This window comes from Ochlerotatus camptorhynchus, unplaced genomic scaffold (assembly GCF_037179485.1).
Source record: "Ochlerotatus camptorhynchus isolate MF236.1 unplaced genomic scaffold, CSIRO-AGI_Acam_v1.1 ptg000062l, whole genome shotgun sequence".
Classification (NCBI taxonomy): domain Eukaryota; kingdom Metazoa; phylum Arthropoda; class Insecta; order Diptera; family Culicidae; genus Ochlerotatus; species Ochlerotatus camptorhynchus.
Genome location: NW_027040552.1, coordinates 6,067,716 through 6,088,427, shown reverse-complemented (window position 1 = coordinate 6,088,427; position 20,712 = coordinate 6,067,716). Strand labels below are relative to the sequence as shown.

General features: G+C 40.7%; 1 protein-coding gene across 1 annotated transcript in view; it reads left to right on the top strand.

Annotated features, from left to right (window-relative positions):
* LOC135696851 (acyl-CoA Delta-9 desaturase-like) overlaps positions 1-12,420 on the top strand; it is a 40,746-nt gene extending 28,326 nt beyond the window's left edge. Inside the window, exon 4 of the mRNA XM_065216387.1 lies at positions 12,334-12,420. Within this exon, the coding sequence (XP_065072459.1) occupies positions 12,334-12,410 (77 nt within the window). The 3' untranslated portion in view covers positions 12,411-12,420. The remainder of the gene's footprint in view (positions 1-12,333) is intronic.
* The last annotated feature ends 8,292 nt before the right edge of the window (positions 12,421-20,712 follow it).

The window sequence follows — 20,712 nt, the reverse complement described above, 5'->3', positions numbered from 1 at the left end:
CTTGGGTGAGCTGCGCACCCAGAGGAAAGAGTCGATCACAGATGAAACCTGGCGGAAGATTGAGGAGCGTAGAGAAGCAAAAGCCGCGATAGAGCGGGCGAGAACCAGAGGAGCCAAGAACGAAGCCCGTCAACGGTACTCGGCTCTAGAGAAGGAAGTCAAGCGCTCTTGCAGACGGGACAAGCGAGCGTGGGTGAACTTCCTGGCCGACGAAGGGGAGGAAGCCGCAAACACTGGTGATATACGCCTTCTCTACGATATCTCACGACGCCTGAGTGGAGCAAGGATGAACCCGAGGATGCCAGTGAAGGACACGACTGGACAATTGCTTACCGACCCCACTGACCAGCTGAAACGCTGGTTTGAGCACTTCGAACAACTTCTTCAAGTTTAGACGGCCAACCAGCCATCAACATCTCGGCATTATCTGCCTAGGGTGCGGCGCATCACTCGCGTCAATTCCGAGGCCCCATCACTGCAGGAGATTGAAGCAGCTATCCGAAGCATGAAATCCAACAAGGCTCCAGGGGTCGATCGCATATCAGCAGAGATGCTCAAAGCTGACCCCATGCTGTCCGCACAAATGTTGCATCAACTATTCTGTAATATCTGGGACACCGCGACTTTTCCGGTCGACTGGATGCAGGGCATCTTAGTGAAGGTCCCAAAGAAGAGGGATCTGACTGTGTGCGACAATTGCCGAGGCATCATGTTACTGTGCATTGTTCTCAAAGTTCTGTGCAAAGTTATCCTGAATCGGATAGAGGAGAAGATCGACGTGACTCTCCGACGGCAGCAGGCAGGATTCCGTGCCGGAAGATCTTGTGTGGACCATATTGTCACGCTCCGCATTATCCTGGAGCAGGTCAATGAATTCCAAGAGTCCCTTTATTTGGTATTCATTGACTACGAAAAAGCTTTCGACCGTCTCAATCACGAGAATCTGTGGGGCGCCCTGAAACGCAAGAGAGTCCCGGATAAAATCGTCAACCTCATCGAAGCGCAGTATAAGGCTTTCACGTGCAGAGTTCTGCATAACGGAGCCTTGTCCGACCCTATCCGGGTAGTCGCTGGTGTGAGACAAGGATGTATACTATCACCGCTACTGTTTCTCATCGTAATCGACGAGATCATGGTAGGTGCAATTGACCGTGTATGGCTGATGATGTTGCTCTACTAGCACAACGGTGCTCTGATATGCAGAGTAAGCTCAATGACCTAGCCGAACGCTCCTCTGCGGTGGGTCTCACCATCAACGTCAACAAGACCAAATCGTTGGATATCAACACGGGCAACCCTTCCAACTTTACGGTAGCGGGACAAGCAGTGGAGATGGCCGAAAGTTTCCAATATCTTGGCAGCCAAATAGCGTCGGACGGCGGGACCAAGAGCGACATAGGTGCACGAATCAAGAAGGCTAGGGCTGCCTTTGCGAGTTTACGAAACGTATGGAGATCCAACCAGATAAGTCAACGCACCAAAATCCGAATTTTCAACTCGAACGTGAAATCTGTGTTGTTATACGCCAGCGAGACGTGGTGTGTATCAGCGGAGAACACTCAAAAGCTGCAGGTCTTCATCAACCGATGCCTGCGGTATTAATTCGTGCCTGGTGGCCTCACAACTGGATCTCGAATGCCGAGCTCCATCGTCGATGTCATCATAAGTCGATGTCATCAGAAGCCGATAGCAACAGAAATTCGAGAGCGAAAGTGGAGGTGGGTCGGCCACACACTTCGACGGGGCGGAATCCTCCCCTTCGCTCACAATGAGAGTGAGGTTTGCTGCCATTCATGTTCATGTTTTCTATCACACGCTCTAACTATCACTCTAGGTAAACTCTGAGCTTCTTGCGTCGAGCAAAAAAGTCATCCGGAGTCTCAAAAAGCGCCCCTCACGTCACATCATCCTCTCGCTGAAGTTCACTCTCCCTCTCTCTCGAGGAGTTTTTGTTTACTTCTTCCATATTATTAAGGCGAACCAGCCTCAGGCTGAAAGCCTCCTTAATAAAGATAAATCAATCAATCAATTCTTCCATATTCCTGCCGCCACTCACTCGAGGTGAGTGCTGGCTAAACTCGCAGGACAAGAGTGTGTTAAAACCTCCGGTGAGTTTGAGGAGTTTCGGCAAGCCAGACATTGTTGGACGCCGAGAAGGCCATGGCTGATGTATTGGAAATGGACTTGTTCCGCTTGATGATGTTAGTAGCCCGTGTGAGTTGGTGAATGGTAGAGTGGCCTTTCCTAAACTCGAATTGCTCTTTGAGAAAGATGTGATTATCATTCGAAAACACCAGTAGACGGCTGAGTAGCCACTTTTCGAATAGCTTCGAGATGGAGGACAAGAGGTTGATGGGGCGATAGCTTTTGGCACTGGTAGGATCTTTGCCAAGCTTGCGTATTGGAATCACTTTGGCTTACTTCCAGCATGCAGGGAAGTAGCCAAGCTCCAAAGATTTGTTGAAGATAACGGTAAGATGGTTGTAGAACTCGAGGTTGACTACACTATATCCATACCCGCGACCCGAGATGGTTTTATGACAGGTGGGCAGGAGCTCACGGTCTCCCAGTGTTGGTGAGTTCTTTGCCGTTAATGTTCACGAATAGTTCACTATTTTGCCATACATGAATTCAAAACAAACAAAAAATATGGGCGGATATGGACAGTTTTTTACCTCTTTCATAGGACCGGAACGTGTAAAGGGTTATACGGTCAAAATTTGGTCAATATCAACTTGACGTATTTCTTTCAATTTTGCATTTAAAAAACCTGAACACCCCTCATTTTGAAGGTGTGTGTGTGTAGAATGTTGCTCCTATTTTGATTTTGGAATTCACTCTTGAGTTGTCAAAATGCCGTCCAAGCAAGAAGAGCAGCGTATCAAAATTTTGCTCGCGCATCGCGAAAATCCGAGCTACTCGCACGCAAAGTTGGCAAAATCGCTAAAAGTTGCCAAATCAATCGTTACAAATGTAATTAAAGTGTTTGGGGAACGTTTGTCGACAGCCAGGAAGTCTGGATCGGGGGGAAATCGAAAACCGGAAGCCGCTGAGACGACAAAGAGAGTTGCCGGTAGTTTCAAGCGAAACCCTAACCTCTCTCTCCGAGATGCCGCAAATAAGCTGGGTGTATCGTCTACAACCGTGCATCGAGCCAAAAAACGAGCCGGACTATCGACTTACAAGAAGGTAGTGACTCCAAATCGCGATGATAAACAAAATACGACGGCCAAAGCGCGATCCCGGAGGCTGTACACGACGATGCTGACGAAGTTTGACTGCGTGGTAATGGACGACGAAACCTACGTCAAAGCCGACTACAAGCAGCTTCCGGGACAGGAGTTTTATACGGCAAAAGGAAGGGGAAAGGTAGCAGATGTTTTCAAGCACATGAAACTGTCAAAGTTCGCAAAGAAATATCTGGTTTGGCAAGTCATCTGTACCTGTGGCTTGAAAAGCAGCATTTTCATAGCTTCCGGGACTGTCAACCAAGAAATTTACGTGAAAGAGTGTTTGAATAAACGTCTGCTGCCTTTCCTGAAGAAACACGGTTGTTCCGTACTGTTTTGGCCGGATTTGGCATCTTTCCATTACGGTAAAAAGGCCATGGAGTGGTACGCCGCCAACAACGTGCAGGTGGTTCCCAAGGACAAGAACCCTCCCAACACGCCAGAGCTCCGCCCAATTGAGAAATACTGGGCTATTGTCAAGCGGAACCTAAAGAAGACCAAAAAAACTGCTAAGGGCGAGCAGCAGTTCAAGGCAAACTGGCTTTCTGCGGCGAAGGAGGTGGACAAGGTGGCTGTACAAAATCTGATGGCAGGGGTCAAGCGTAAGGCCCGGCAATTCGGATTTGGAAAAGCGGAAGCCTAACTGAATATTTTTCCTGAATTTTATACTAATTGAACTTGAAAAAGAAATTTAATTTGATTTTTTAAATAAACGATTTCACCGATTTACACGCGTTTTCCCTTGACCAAATTTTGACCGATCACCCTTTATGCTGGTCACAAATGCCGTGCCAAATTGATTTCCTTCGCAATTAATCAATCTTTGATGTGAATTTCGCTAATAAACACGAGGAGCATTTCTGATAGCAAAACTTGCCTAAACAAAATGGGCATAGTTCATTTTAGTAAACAAACTAATGTCGTTTTCGTTTTTGCGGTGTAGCACTGGTGTAGTGTAAGCAGGAATAAGCGCGAGTCTTTGACAGCTCAACATCATTTGTTTGTAAACAAAGGTGCATTCAATATCTACACCCTAAAATATTTCGGTGTACGGCAGTGTAGCACCGGTGTAGCTACACCGCAAAAACGAAAACGACATAACACTTCTTCATTGTGTGTCACCTTTGTATTACGCGCCTAGATCCAATACCACGATAGCTTGCGGTGGTGTTAGGAACGAACTTGACTCATTGTGTGCTCGTTGTATTTGCACAGCACCTTCTGCAGGCTGGCTGCGTGAGTGTGTTTTCAGGCCTGGGCTCTTCGGCAGTCCGGGAAAAGCGCCTGACTCTAAAGCTGGGTTTACACTAGGCAAGTCAAATGATCAACTCAGTTGAATTCAGCTGGCTAGAAAAGTTGAGCCAGGTTCAACTTTTTTCAATTCAAGTGAGTTGATCAAGTCAGTTGAATGGCATGGTTTACACGTTCAATTCACGTCCATGTCACGTCCAACCCACCTTAACGGTGCCGGAGTAGTGGATTTTTGTCCGAGTAGTTTCGTGCTTGGTGGTTTTACACCAGCTCTTTTGGGTTGCTGACCGGTTGTTGAGCCATTGACCTGTCCAGTTTGCTTCATGACGTTCGCTTAGTTTTTTTTTTGGTACAGTAGATTTTTGTTCTGAACGCATGATATGCCAGTGTGCGTCAAGTCACTGACTTTTAAGAAGGCACATGCTCCACTTCTGTGGCACTGAAGTCTGTTAATGTCTTCCCTATATAGTCGGAGAACCGAACGACAAAAACCGTTAGGTTTTTCGACCGACTGCTTGACGCAGAACTGCGAATAGTCAATCTTAAAAGTGTTTTCTCGTCTCATCGCGGAACACTATTGCACGCGACGTGGCGCAGCGGATAGAAGGGTACCCAAAACGTAAATGCTTCACTACTGTTAAGCCCAATCGATAAAAACGTCTACATGTCTCAGAAGCTGAACGATAACTAAGTTCTCACAATTCTCTTGATGATGTTCTTGCTACTGCCCTGAAATTAATGGAACTTAAAATATCTTAGGGCCTGTTCATAAAGTACGTAGACTCTTTAGGGGGAGGGGGGATGACAAATGTCTCGGCCCATACAAATTTCCAAAAACTTTGTATGAGTGATTGTCTACGCGGCGGGAGGGGGTCTAATTATCTAAAAATCGGTCTACGTAGTTTATGAACAGCCCCTTAACTCCCTGAATTTAATGGAACTTTTAGTGTTGTTTCCAAAACTATTCTGACGTTCTCCAAACTTCTCTGGACATCACTGAAATTTTCTTAACATTTTGAAGGATTCTTAAGTATGTTTTTTTTTTTAGTTTTCCTGATTTTCATGGAACTGCTCCTTATTATACGTAACTTCCCTAAAGATCTTTAAACATACCTGAATTGTTGGCATCATCTGTAAAGCTGCAATTTTCCTGAATTTAATGGAACTTCTCTGATAGTTACCGAACATTTTCTGAAATCTATGGAACCGCCCAGGAAGCTATGGGATGAGAACTAACCTTTAAGGATCTTTAAACTTCCTTAAAGTTTTAGACGTTCTTGAAATTCTGCGACTACTTTGTTTGTTCTTGAATGTTCTTAATATGTTCCTAAAGTAATCCCATAAAGTTCACGAAGTTTTCCTATAGTTTTCGGAACTGTATCAAACTTCCCGCAATTTTCCGGATGTTTTTGGAACTATGCTGCAGTTTTCAAAACTGCTCCGAAATTCACTTTGCTCCCTTGAAAATCTTTAAACTTTGTTTACGTTTTCAGATGCTTTCTTCTTTGTTCTTGGAACATCTGCATTTTTTCAGAAGTTAATGAAACGACCCTGAAGTTTAAAAATTTCATAACTTCCCTAAAGTTCCTACAATTTTTCGGATGTGCCCCGCAATATTTCTAATATACTCTTCCCTAAACATTTTAAAACTTACCTGATAGACTTAGTCTTGGAAATTCTGAAAAGGTCATTAATTTTTTTCAAAGTTAATGGAACTACCCTGAAGTTCATCTACAGTACATACATAGTCAAAACAAGCCCAAAACATCCTATTCAGCGGCGACAGACAACAATTGTTGAGTTTCGTGTAGGAGACACTTCACGTTGTGGTACACCGGAGCACTTTGTTGGAATTTCTTCCCGGTTTTCGGCACCATAAATTTGTTCAGAGATGAGAATTCTTCTTTGGTGAACTCACGACTATGAAGTTTGCGACCGATGAGACTAAAAGCGGACACCTTCACGGCTACTTTTTTCGGCCGACGACAACTCGAGGTACTTTCGGATTACGCAAAATTCGTATTCTTTTGCGAACGAGCGATACAGTCTACTTCATACAAGTACTATATTTCAACTAACTCTAAAAAATACAATTCTGTTCGTTGGTTTGGTTATATCTTTCATTGTGTTAGAATGTGTGACAAGGTTACTATGTATCAAAGAACGCAAAAGGTCGGCTTCCTATTATAAGATTCGCCTACCCACAATTATTAGGTATTATCGGAAAACTGTTATGCAATTTTAATTCTAGTTCAACAAAATCAAGAAAGTGTAATCATATTAATTTGTAATTCATTCTGCTCAAAACATGCCGGGCCCCGTTTAAACCGACCGATACAACGATGCTGAGTGCCATCATCCTTGACAGCGTTTCTCAATCGACCTTCCATGGCCAATGTTCAGGTGTTTAGAGGAGATTTGTTATCAAATTCGATTGGTTTTGTGGAATCAAGCTTAAGGTGTTTGAGATGATGAATTTGTTCGGAAAACTATTTACCTCAGTTAGGCGTACCATGGATTTCAACGCCACTTCGATTTCTGCTTGAGGAGGGTTCCCGAACACTCGTTTGTAAGCCAATGGCCACCTCCTTCCCTAGGTCCGAATATCTCCCGAAAATAGAATCGTCATCGATTATCCGTAAATTAGTTGGAAATTTCGGCCAAGTATCAAGCGCGTGGGTTAAGAACAGTGATTCATGCGATAATTTGGCTAGGATTTATTCCGTGGGATATACGCTCCGCAGGGTTAAGCTCGGAAGGGACATAGTTCCACGGTAGCCCTCAAACGAGACGTTGTTCCTCCGCCACACGATTGGAGACGAACTCCTTCCATTCGTTCGGCGGCGACTGGATGCAGTGTTGACAGCAGACCAAAACACTGCGGTGCCAAGGAAGTCGGTAGTTGTGCAATCTGCAGCTTGCTTGCGATGTTTCCTTCGACAGTCAGCCCAACCACATAGACACAGCATTCGTAGCCCTTTGACGATGCGTCGCAAAAACAATGTAGAAACAATGCTTTGAGACAATTCGTCACGGAATACTTGCCACCACTGACTTTCTTGATCTGGAAATTCTTCATCCCAAGTGAGCCTTGCCCAGAATCCTTGGACGAATATTCGTGAACTGATGAATACTGGCCTCAAGAGCCCTAGTGGGTCAACTAGCCTTGACATTTCAGACACCACAGCCCGTTTGGTTACAACATGTAAGTTCCCCAGATGGGGGCTTGAAAACTGAGTTGATCCGTAGATGGATTCCAAATTAGTCCAAGTGCCATGGTTACTGAGCCACGTTCAATTTCCGTTAGACCAAGCCTTCCGCAGAGTTCGTTGGATATGTGACGCAACACGTTCGAGTTGTTGGCACACCACGTACGAAGGTAAATCTTCCTTGGGCGAGAAGTTCTTGTAGTTGACGACATGTCTGCGCGACTTCCTCTAGATCGTCGCCTCCAGCAAGGGCATCATCCACATAGAAACGCTGGTGGCAAGTGGATATCGATCTCCATCATCCTCGGTGAGCTTGTTCAATACACGTACAGATTGATAAATGGAACCGGCTAGGCCATATGTCACGATCTTCAAGTGATAATGCTTCAACGGTAGTGACGGATCCAAACGCCAAATGACCGACAGGAATTTTCGATCATCCGATCTTCGATCTGACCATGGGATTTGCTGTTTGCATCGAATACGACCCTGGTTGTTGTGGTCGTGCTTTCGGGCCATCGTACAGCATGGTGCGGGAGATAAAACTGCGGGCCCGTGACGCGATAACACTCTTCCATATGCCCCAGCTATAAATATTCCTCCATAAACTGCGTGTACTCCTCACGCAGGTCGTTGTCCTTGGCGAAACGTCTCTCCATCATCGAAAATCTGTTCACAGCAGGCTTGCAAAAATCGTCAAAGAATGGGAGTCGAGATTCTCTAAGCGGCAGCCGTACCTCGTAACGTCCACTATCGTCACGGGATACAGTTCGGCTAAAATGGTCTTCTATATATTGCTCTTCCTGTGTTAGCGCTCGTTCTACATCGAAATCGTCGACCTCCCACATACGCTCCAGCTAGGCATTGAGATCTTGATCAGCAGCTACGTGGCATGCCACCGTTTCCAGCGCTTGAGATGTGGCCTTTCCACAGACCACAGACCATCGGTTGATGAAGACCTACAGGCTTTTGAGTGTTCTCCGCTGTTACACACCACGTCTCGTTGGCGTATAACAACACAGATTTCACGTTCGAATTGAAAATTCGGATTTTGGTGCGTTGACTTATCTGGTTGGATCTCCATACGTTTCGTAAACTCGCAAAGGCAGCCCTAGCCTTCTTGATTCGTGCACCCATGTCGCTCTTGGTCCCGTCGTCCGACGCTATTTGGCTGCCAAGATATTGGAAACTTTCAGCCTTCTCCACTGCTTGCCCCGCTACCGTAAAGTTGGAAGGGTTGCCCGTGTTGATACCCAACGATTTGGTCTTGTTGACGTTGATGGTGAGACCCACCGCAGAGGAGCGTTCGGCTAGGTCATTGAGCTTACTCTGCATATCAGAGCGCCGTTGTGCTAGTAGAGTAACATCATCAGCCAAATCGAAGTCGTTGAGATGTTCCATGGTGATAGGCTGCTAAAGCAGCCCACGGTTCGGTACACGGTCTATTGCACCTACCGGACAAGGCTCCGTTATGCAGAACTCTGCACATACTGCGCTTCAATGAGGTTGACGATTTTATCCGGGACTCCCTTGCGTCTCAGGGCGCCCCACAGATTCTCGTGATTGAGACGGTCAAAAGCTTTTTCGTAGTCAATGAATACCAAATAAAGGGACTGTGGTGCGTTCGCGTCCGAATACTAAATCTCTGTTTGAGATGTTGTGGTTGGTGTTTTTTTAGTGAAGTCAAACCGATTGTTTGGGCTCAATTTGTTAAACGTCTTACACTGGACCAAAGGATGAGCTACTCCACATTTTCTGAGGCAACTTGAAAGGAGATAGTTTTGGATTTCACGGGTTTTGCTTGTAAGGTCGAAGATGAGCCACATGGCGTAGCGTTGAGTACGCGATCTCTTTCGAATGAACTCAAGCAGATCGGTATATTGAGGGATTTCTTCATCTTTACATTGGGTTTCCCACTCAAGGAGAGATCTCTCGGTGAGTAGGCTGCTTAGACGCTCCATTAGAAATTAATTCCAGTGAGCATCCTCATCCTCGAGCTTGTCGAGGATGCCAACATGGTTATTAAACTCGCCAGCCAATTCCGACAAGACGCGAAATAGTGCTGACATGTGCTGCTTTACTAGATAATTTGTATTTTCATATCGGCCACAAATAGTCTTCTGCGGTGATCGCAATGGACGAAATGAGGCGAGACGCATCGCTTTTCAACGCGAAATACCAATCTTTGAATTCTTGGTGCGATTCCGCGAATTCTTCTGCTCATCGTACTCGTACTGCTCATCGTACTCGTACTGCTCATCGAACTGTTTTATCCGCTTGACTTATTCCTCCGTTGCAAAAGCGTTATGTGATGGAGAGATTTTTTCCGCAAAGCCGATTTCTTCATTTCAACCGCGCATAATAACCAAAGACTACCCACCTGCAAAGTGGATTGCTAACAACAGTCCACGATCTATCCTTGCCATGTGAGGTTAGGTTAGGCTTTAGGTAGTGATGAAACGTCGCTAGAACTATTCCACAGACGCAGTCAGTAATGAGCAAAAGGCGGACACACATCTTTTGCCTGTAGACTTGAAGACATACTTCAAGTCTCCGCGTACATCGTACAGGTTAGGGAAAAGGTATGCGTTTGACTTTGTACTGTCGCATTAATGGCCCTTCGTTCATTTTCCACTTCTATTCAATTTTCATACTGCCGTACTCTAACGGAACTATCCACCTACCCTCTTTTAAAATCATTCTCTAGCTAATAAATAATCACACTAAAGCTTCATGTTAGATAGTATTTCCAACCAACTCTATTAGTAAGCTTTTGGCATATTGATTTCATTCACCTTCAATACCATAATCGTACTCTCGCACCTTACGCTTAACTCCACTCATTAGGTTCTGTACAACATCTGGCTGCAGCTTCTTCTGTACGGAAACCCAGGTTTTCTTCATGTCTTCCTCAGATTAGACCTCCTTGTGATGCTTTCGTAGTGCCTGCTTCATAATAGCCCAGTATTTTTCGATAAGCCTTAGTTCCGGTGCGTTGGGGGGGGGGGGGGGGGGGGGTTCATGTCCTTAGAAACGAAAGTGATCCCGTTGGCTTCGTACCACTCCAGGACAACATTTGAATAGTGGCACGAAGCCACTCGTGTTGCTTCAACAGAGGAAGCAGACGCTTCTGTAGACACTCCTTGAGGTAGATCACCCCGTTTACAGTCCCGGTAGTAACGAACGGCGCACTCCTTTTGCCACATGAGCAGATCGCTTGCCAAATCATGTATTTCTTGGCAAACTTTGAAAGTTTCAGTTTCCTTAACTTGTGCTGGGCGGTGACGAACAGTAGCCCCAGAAGCTGCCAGAAGTCCGCCTTGACGTAAGTCTCATCATCCATGATGAGACAATGAGGCTTCGTCAGCATCTGGGTGTACAGTTTCCGGGCCCGTGACTTTCCCACCGTAATTTGCCGTTCGTCACGACTTGGAGCCTTCTGCACTTATACGCACTTGTACGTATGCAGTCCCTCCCGGTCCTTGGCTCTCTGAACGAAAGACTTGGACATATTCAACTTTTTGGCCACATCCCTGACCGAAGCATTGGGATTCTACTTAAAGGCTTTCACGACACGCTTGTGATCCTGATCACTAATAGAACATCCATTCTGACCGCATTTCTCCTTCCGTTCGATGCTCAGAGTTTCGTAGTAACGTTTAATCACACAATTCACCGTTGACTGCACGACTCCGAGTTGTTTTCCGATGTCCCGATGAGTGAGTTGCTTTTCGGGTGACACCATTTTTTTTCCAACTTTCGAAAAATTGACAGCGATAAAAATACAGTGAAAACAATACACGCTAAACTACTTCTACCCAAATTTTCAAGAGAAAATACCCAATGGGTAATTTTCTACAGTGTTTTTTCCGTGATACAATTTGATGTGGGACACCCTTTACTATGAATCAAAGACCGCAAAATATCGGCTTCCTATTATAGGGTTCAATAATAAATTCGCCTAACCACAATTATTAGGTGTTTTCGGGACTGAGATGAACAAGCCGATGGCTGAAAGTCTCTTTAATAAAGAAAGATAAGATAAGATAAGTGTTTTCGGGAAACTGTTATACAATCTGAAATCCAGTTCAACAAAATCAAGAAACTGAAATCATATTAATTTGTAATCAATTCTGCTCCAAGCATACTTAAAAACGCATACTGGCGCTTGTCAAATAATTAATTTAAATTTGGCTAAACACGGAATATCAAGTATTTGCCATTTGTACAAAAAATGTAGTTGTAGCTTTTAATTGTTAAATTTATTTAATATCTAAGCTTACATGTAACACTGACTGATCCGTGACAAAAATACACTGATGAATTTAAAACGCCATGATGAAACACAAATGGATGTAAAATTCAATTTATAGATTTTAAAAACTTTTATGTGAAAATTGAGTTTAATTGATGTAGAACTTTTCGTAAATGGAAATTTCTCTTATTGTCTATTTCAGTACCCGTCTAGTGTAAACTGATCAATCTGTACAACCTCCAGTTGAAGATGTTGTAAATTATCTTTACGACTTTTTAAGTTCTACACTAGCAATGACAATCAGATTAAAAAGTTGAATTATAACACCCGACATCGAATTTTATTATGCAAAATGCAATCACAACTCAACATATTCTTCATTTCGCAGGTGACGGAACGTACATCACAACTCCAATCGCTCAGCTGAAGGAAGCCTCGGAACCCGAAACGCCAAAGACTCAATAAAAAGCAGAATTTCATTTCACAACCCATCCCTACCTAAATAATGCTCTTTGATCGAATCTAAGATTAAATAAAGTACTATAGGTACACAGCCTGCGGCTGAAAGTCTCTTCGATAAAGAAATCTAATCTAACCTAATAGATACACAGAAATTCAAAAATCATATTAAAGCCAAATACATTGCGTCAACAGAATTACTCATCCGAAATGCTCTACTTATCATTTTCAGACATTTCTAACAAGGAACCATGAAGATCACGCAAGCACACACACACTGAAAACTTCAAAACTAATCAAAATTAAAATTAAATAAAAACGAAACCTACACAACGTGTTTGTTGATTGGGGTGAGGTACACACAGAAAATGGAGAAACCCAATTCATTTCAACGCGAAATTCATCGAAGCAGCAAAGATAGCAAAACAACAAACTAAAAAATCAGCCAACAATGGATGGATCGGTGCTGCGACGTAATGAATGATCTCCGTCGTGCACACAAAAAATGTTACGTAACAGAAAATGTGATTCCATCTCAGCCCAACTCAACTCCAACTCTAGTCTAGTCGACGGCCACCACACTGCACTCTCTAGCTGTGGAATGAGGTTAGTCACTCTCCGGCCGTTGGTCACCTTTTTGTCGAAAACAAAACAAAAAGTGACGGCGTGATCAAAACTGAGCGACCTTGATGGAAGATGAAAATTTTAACAATCTAAACAAAGGGAAGTGTGGAATGGAACTTCAGCTAGCTCGTTCGTTGGCTAGTGGTTACGGCCAACAGGTTTCTAATTGATAAATTGCAAATATTTTAACTGTCACTTCCTAAGAACAAACTGATCCATTATCAGGCGATCTACGAACGAATCCGGTAGTAGTCTTGAACATTGCTCAACAGCGCTGACCCTCATCACCTCGTAGCTTTAGCGGCAATAAAAATCTTTGCAAAGAGCACCGATGAACCATTCGTCGAAAGAAATGTGAAATTTGCTTATGGCGTTTTATAACAGAGGCATCCGACCTCAATTTGATCCATAGGCATCGACATCGGAGGGGCATGGTACTATAGCCCATTCGCGACTGTACGAGGCGTGTAGCTAGTTAGTTAGTTTTCTTTTTTTAAAGAGGCTTTCAGCCCTTGGCTGGTTACACGAGGTTTGTCCAATGTCAGCAGCAAATCATCTTTGACAAAAGGAATGGAACGTAAACAATATTCACGATGGAAAATTAAGTTCGTCGCGATGGAAAAATATGTTATTCGATGAAGAGTATTGTCGTTACAGCTGGAAACTGGAAAAACCCACTAGAGAAATCGTCATACATGGTATCGGAAGTAGTGCGGATTATAGCGCTACATTGTGCAATAGGGTGTTTCATTTTGAAAAAAGTGATGAATTTTTGATAGGCCACCCTCCAGTTCGATTCATAGCCCCAAAATATGAACCTGTGCAAAAAATGGTAAAGATTGATGAAGGTTTAGAGGTCGCGCCAATGATTTGGATTTTGTATGGAGATTTTGGTGAATTAGTATGGGAAATTATTGATTTTCGTTTACATTGCTCTAACTTTGGTTGTAGTTGTCCAAACGTTGAAAAAAAAAAATATGTGGTTGTCATGACAATGATCAACAAGCCTGTTGTTGTTGCGATGAAATTGGCGTTGTTGCCTTGTACATATTCATCTGTCAATTTACCCTATTTTGCCATTTTTTCACATTTTTATAATTCTTGATACGCTGCAAAACTGAGCGTAGCAACTGTAGGCTTTTTGTTTATTGCCATAGCAATAACATACTAAATTTTTTCGACATTTGGACAAGTAGAAGCAAAGTTATAGCGATATAAGCGATTTTTTAAATTCTTCCATAGTAATTCCCATACAAATTTCAAATCATTGGCGCGACCTCTAAACCTTCATCAATCTTTACCAATTTTTGCACAGGTTCATATTTTGGGGCTATGAATCGAACTGGAGGGTGGCCCATCAGAAATTCATCACTTTTTTCAGAATGAAGCACCCTATTGTGCAATTACAGCCGGTGAGAACTACTTATTTGAAGCAACTTTATATAGTAGTAAAATTATGTTTATGTCTATTGATTATGATAGTACATTGATTTAACATTTCAATTGATTAGCGTAACTAGCTCTTCATCTTTGTTTAATTGGATTTTTTAATTTCATATTTGCGTTTTTCAACTAGTTTACAGAATACCCCTTATGATCTGATCTCAGACAGGTGTCTTTGAACCTTTCCAAGATGACCGTTCTTCGCTCTTCTAAAGTCTGAAGACCAGTCAGGACCTCAGAATTTCGCGTACGTGGAGAACTGTTTAGGATCACCCTAATGATCTTGTTCTGGATCATTTGAAGTTTAAGGTGATAGCATTTGGCGCAACTCTCCCAGATTGACATACCGTACTCGATTACGGGAAGATTTTTTTGATTGTAGACAGCAAGCTTATTTTGCAGGGACAGAGTGGATCTCCTGTTGATGAGCGTGCTCCCTGAAAAGCAGCTTGCTGTCGAGTATAAGGGCAAGGTAGACTACCTCTTTGGACCATTCCACCACTGTGCCGTTAAAGTAGATCTTCTTATTATTCTCAGACGTAACAAGTCTGGAAGATTTGGAATGAGGAAATATGTGCCTTCCTGGGTCTTCACCACGTTTATACGGATCTTCCAGCTGTTGAAATAATCAGACAGGACATTCAGTCCTCTCTGAAGTTTGGCGGTCAGAGCTCCGATGACCCTACCCTTATAGACGATGGATGTGTCATCTGCAAACAGGGACAACGATCCACCATCAGGGAACAGATGGGTCCAAGGATACTTCCTTGTGGAACACCCGCACCGATGTTGAAGGCATCCGATGTGATGCCATTCAGAGAGACTCAGAATGTCATGTTCGAGAGATAGTTGTTTTATAATCTTCACAAGAAAGACTGGAAGACCGTATCATTTCAATTTGTAGACCAGGCCATCGTGCCAGACATTATCGAACGCTTTTTCAACGTCCAACAATGCCATGGCAGATATTTTCGATGCATACTTTTTTTTTCTCTCTTTTTGGTGCAGACCTTTCGGTCCATTTCAGCCAAGTCTTGTTTTTGCATTCTGACATCTTTAGTTGTCAATTACCTACGTGAATGAATTGACGATCGAAAGAAATTTGAAAAACCTCTTATTTCAGTAGCGGGAATAGTATGTTGCTCAGCCAAGTTAAGTTTGTAATGTCATTTGTTGTTCCTGTTTATCGTGCGATTTTATTTCAATAAAATATAAATTTAGCTATCTGTTTAATTTGATCAATATTATTTTCAGCCAGGATAGGAATAATATCAGTACATTGAATCAAAATTGGATATTTGTGTCTTATTGCTTGAAATTTGGTGCAATGGTGTAAGACGTGTGGTACTCTGTCTTTAGTAGCAGTATGTCCTGTTCTAATCCTAGAAAGGATTATCGTCAGTTCTGTTGGTAAGTTCATGTTTTTGTACCATGGATCCGATGTAGCATTTTGCTTTATTAGAAAGTGATGTTTTCCTGTATCTTTTGATATGTTTTTGTAATCCTGATTCCATAAACAGTATGTTTCATTTTTAAAGCTTAATTGTAAGTCTCCTTTCGTTAAGTTTAAATCTTCTATTTTGGATCTGTTTGCACCTAATTTTGCTGCTAAGTCAGCCCTATCGTTGCCTAAAAGTCCAATATGCCCCGGAATCCGTTGAATTGTTATTTTTTTCCCTTAGCGAGTTAGTTTTATTAAATATTTCAAATACCAGGTAGTTTTCTTTTGAAGATATATTTTTAGTAACTCTGTAGCACTTTTTGAATCTGTAAATATAACTACCTTTTTTTATATTCTTTTCAATAATATAATCTATAGCTTTGAGTATTGCTGTTAGTTCTGCATTCATGATTGAAAATTGGCATTTTAATCTTCCACTATATGAGGTTTTTTCTTGACTTTCATAAAATCCGTATCCCCTTTTTTTTTCTTCAACTTAGAGCCATCTGTGTATATATGATAGTATTGTGAATATTGTGATCTAATAAAATCAAGAACTATTTGTTTCTGAGTGCTGGTAGAGAGATTTCTTTTCTTAAGATTTTTAATCTCTGACCTAATTGTTAAATGAAAAGTTGATTCAAAAGAAGCAGGTTTCGCTAATTGTAATAAATGAAAATTATTTATGCTTGCCGTTCTTTCTAAGAAAGAGCTGTGTTTAGGTAGGTATATAATCAGAAAGTATGAATTTATAAAGAAAAGGTACTATTGGGCTATTTTCGCAGTAAATGTTTTTAGTAATTTCCTTAAAAGCTAAATATTCTGCTCTTGATTTTAGTGGTAGCCTGTTTCTGCTAGGATTACTTGATTTGAGGTGGATTTTAGATATCTCATAGCTGTTTTAATATATAGATGATGCACTGTTTCTAGTTTGGCGAATGTCGTTTTTGAAGTTCCTGCTGAAATGGTTATTCCGTAATTTGGATGTGGTTGTACTATAGCCTTGGCTATTCTGAGAGCAATTTCTGGGTGTGCTCCATTTTTTTCTTTTTGCTATCAGTTTTAGAATATAAATTTTCCGTTTTGCTTTAGATGCAGTTAATTCAATGTGTTTATTATAGTTTAGTTTATGGTCTATATAAATTCCTAAAAAATTGTGAAATTGTTTTATTTCTAAGGGATGATTATTAATTAAAATATTTGTGGAAGGATGAAATTTATGAGTAAAGATTACTGTGGCACATTTATCTGGATTGATTACCATTTCTAAATCATTAAGAAATGAGACTGCTTGTATTAGGAAATCGTTCATTATTTCAGTTGCTTGTGTTGATGTTTTTGCTAAAGCTATTGCTGTGAAATCATCTGCAAATTGATAAAAAATTCTATCGCTTTTTGAAAGGCTATGTAAACCCATTGTATAAATACTGAAAAGAACTGGAGATAATGGACATCTTTGAGGTAGACCTTTATTAACAAATCTTGTTATTTTAGTTCCATTTGCTATTTCTAATGTAATTTTCCTTTTTTAAAGGTATTGGTAAATCCAATTACTTATTGCAGGAGGTGTATAAATGTTATCTAAAATAACTAGTAGTTTTTTAATATTTACGTTATCGAACGCTTTAGATAAATCTAAAAATGTAGCTATTACTACTTCTCCTTCCCTCTTAGCTTATGTAATATGAGATATTAATGCATTAACACAGTTAATTGCAGACGTTTTTTGTTTGAATCCAAAAGAATAACATGGTAAAAGACGATGTAATTCCAAATATTCTGTTAAATATTTTTACCCTTCTTACAAAGAAGGGTATAGATATCACTTGAAAAACCGACTATCGATCCGAGGCCCGGAGGGCCAAGTGTCATATACCATTCGACTCAGCTCGACGAGATCGGAACATGTCTGTGTGTGTGTGTACGTGTGTATGTGTGTATGTTTGTGTGTATGTAACGAAATGAATGCGCTCACGTTTCTCAGCAACTGCTCAACCGATTTGGACAAACTCGGCGCCAAATGATAGGTCTTGGGGTCTCATTGAACGCTATTGAACGGTTTTGGAATCGGTGAACCGGTTCCGGAGATATGCCCGGAATAAGATCCGGTGAATATGGGCCTTCACGCTGGATTTAACGGAAAACGTATCAAAACCATCATGCGACACATCAAATTACTACAGAATTCAAAAATAAGATCAATGCAAGTCGTGTTAAGTGTTCCAGACCACATTGGACACACTTGGACATGTTCCGGGTACCCCGGGGAAGTTGCTTGAATATGAATTGAATTAAAACCCATTAAATCACATTAAAATACGATGATAAGGTGATTGGTAGCCTCACCAAATAGACTACACCCGGATATATTCCGGGTACCCTCAGGCAGTGGCGTAGCGTCACTGGATGACACGGGGGTGGGGGGCTTGGTCACTGATAATGACAATAAAATAAATAAACTTGAATAAGTAAGAAGGGTCTGATCACACCATAGGTGGATACATTCGGGTTTTTAACTATAAAATTAATGAGCTTTAATAAAACACAAAGCATGGCTATTGGTCTACAGGAATTGGCATTCATTGGATTTTTATTTTGTTTTAGTAATGGTATTATTTTTATTTCCCTCCAATCGTCTGGAATTAAACCTGTATTAAAAACTGTATTCAAAATTTCTATTATTTTGCACATCATTGTTGGATTTGTATTTTTAAGTAAATTAAAAGAAAGACTATCTATTCCTGGTGAGGACGTATCTTTTTTTGACTGAATTTATTTGTTAATTTCTTGAAAGGTTATGTTAATAGCACAAACGAAGTGACAGACGACTAACTGGCGAAGAAATCAATTAAAATAATGTCGTTCGTTGTAATAGAATTTTCTTAGAAGTTTGTGCCATCAGCCACCAGATGGGCTAGTATTTTTGTTTTGATTTGAACATAGTTGATTTTGTGTGCAATATGATCTTTGACAGTGTGCAAAGAGTGTATCATTTTGTCATTTTTTTATGCATTTCAGTTTAGAGTAGAGTGAAAGAGATAGAACCAAAACATTCTAGTACATTTAGTGTTGCCATGTGGTACAATCCATTAGTAGTGTTGCCATGTGGTACAATCCAGTAGTAGTGGTGTTGCCATGTGGTACACTGAAAAATTGCAATAGCAGATGCGTCACCAAAGTTTTCGAGCCGCTCCGTCTGTCACTTCGTTTGTGGTTAATAGTGTTGACATTTGATTTCCATTGATATTTAATTTCTTTTTCTATTTCAGGAAAATTCAAATCTACAAATTCGAAAGCAAGTTTTTGATCATTAAGCAGATGTATATTATTTTTAGAAGGAGTCACTCCACTGATTCTTTTTACAGTATTCCAAAGTTCTTTACAGTTCATATCTAGGTTAATTGTATTTATTAGATTATTCCAATCCTGTTTAGAAGCTTTTTTTATTAGCTGTTTTAGCTTTGTTTTTTCTTTTTTTAAATGCAGAAAATTTTCATGAGTTTGATTACTAAAATATTGTATTAGATAATCATTTTTAACTTTTAATTTGTACTTCAATTTCCTTGTTCCACCAAGATTTAGGCATGCGATTACTTTTTCTTATGTATTTTGAATTATCTATTTTTTCTTTAATGATTGGAAGAATATCGAATTGATCATGTATTGTTTCTATTTCAATTTGATTTATCATTTCTATTGCTGTTTTCTTGTTCAAACATTCTATTTTGTGGTCATATTTCTTAGCTGTATTTTGTAATTCAAATGTTATTATTCTGCGATTACTGCATATTTCATCAAACATTATATTCCATTCTATATTGTGTGAAATTGTTGATGATACAAAAGTTAAATCTATTGTAGAAGGTGTAGTCTCTGGTGGTTTAATTAATGTTGGAGAGCCGTCGATTAAAATAACAAAATTTGTATTTTCAAATAATTTTCCGATGAGTTCCCCTCTAGGACAATTATTTTGCTGTGGATTCCAAATCTGGTTATGAGCATTAAAATCTCCTGCAAATATTGTAATTTACCTTCTCTTTTCAATTATTTCAATAAGTTTCTTTAAAGGTTCTTTAATTTCCTGATTCCTGACTGGAAGGGGAGGTATCTATATTGAAATTATTAACAGCTTTTGTGCAGTGTTTAAAGTTTTAATGGCTATTATTTCTAATGGTGCTAGATTTGGTAAAGTAAATTTTGTATATGTAATTTCATTATGGATGAGTATTCCTACTCCCCCATAACCATTCGGTCTTAGTGATTTAACAAAATTAAATCCTTTGAATTTGTATTCTTCATTAGGTTTTATCCAAATTTCCTGTATGAGAGCAATATCTATTTTATTTAAATAAAGAAAGTTTTTAAGTGTTTTACGTGTGTCGGATGGTCTAATACTAGTGATATTATGTTGCATAAATCTTAGATTCCTGAACCTATCCATGATGGGCTGGGGTGATTAAGCATTTCTGTCATGACTTCCGGCTCAATAATCGATTTTATCTGATCGCTTATTTTTATTAGCAGTATGTCAATAGTATCTTTACTGTTCTTGGGGTTTTCTGTATGTTTGATTATTGTTTTTGGATGGATGAAATCTTGTTCATGATTGTTGCTATATCAAATTGTTTGATCAGTTGTTCTTTTACTTGCTGAACTATTTTTTGTACTGTATCGGGTTGCGTATTTGAATTCTGTGAAATTTGTGCATTTGATCTGATTTTATTGTTGTTTCCTTTGTTAGCGTCATTAGAAAGAAGAGCAGGAAGATCTGTCAGTGAGTTTAGTATGTTCTGAGCTTGA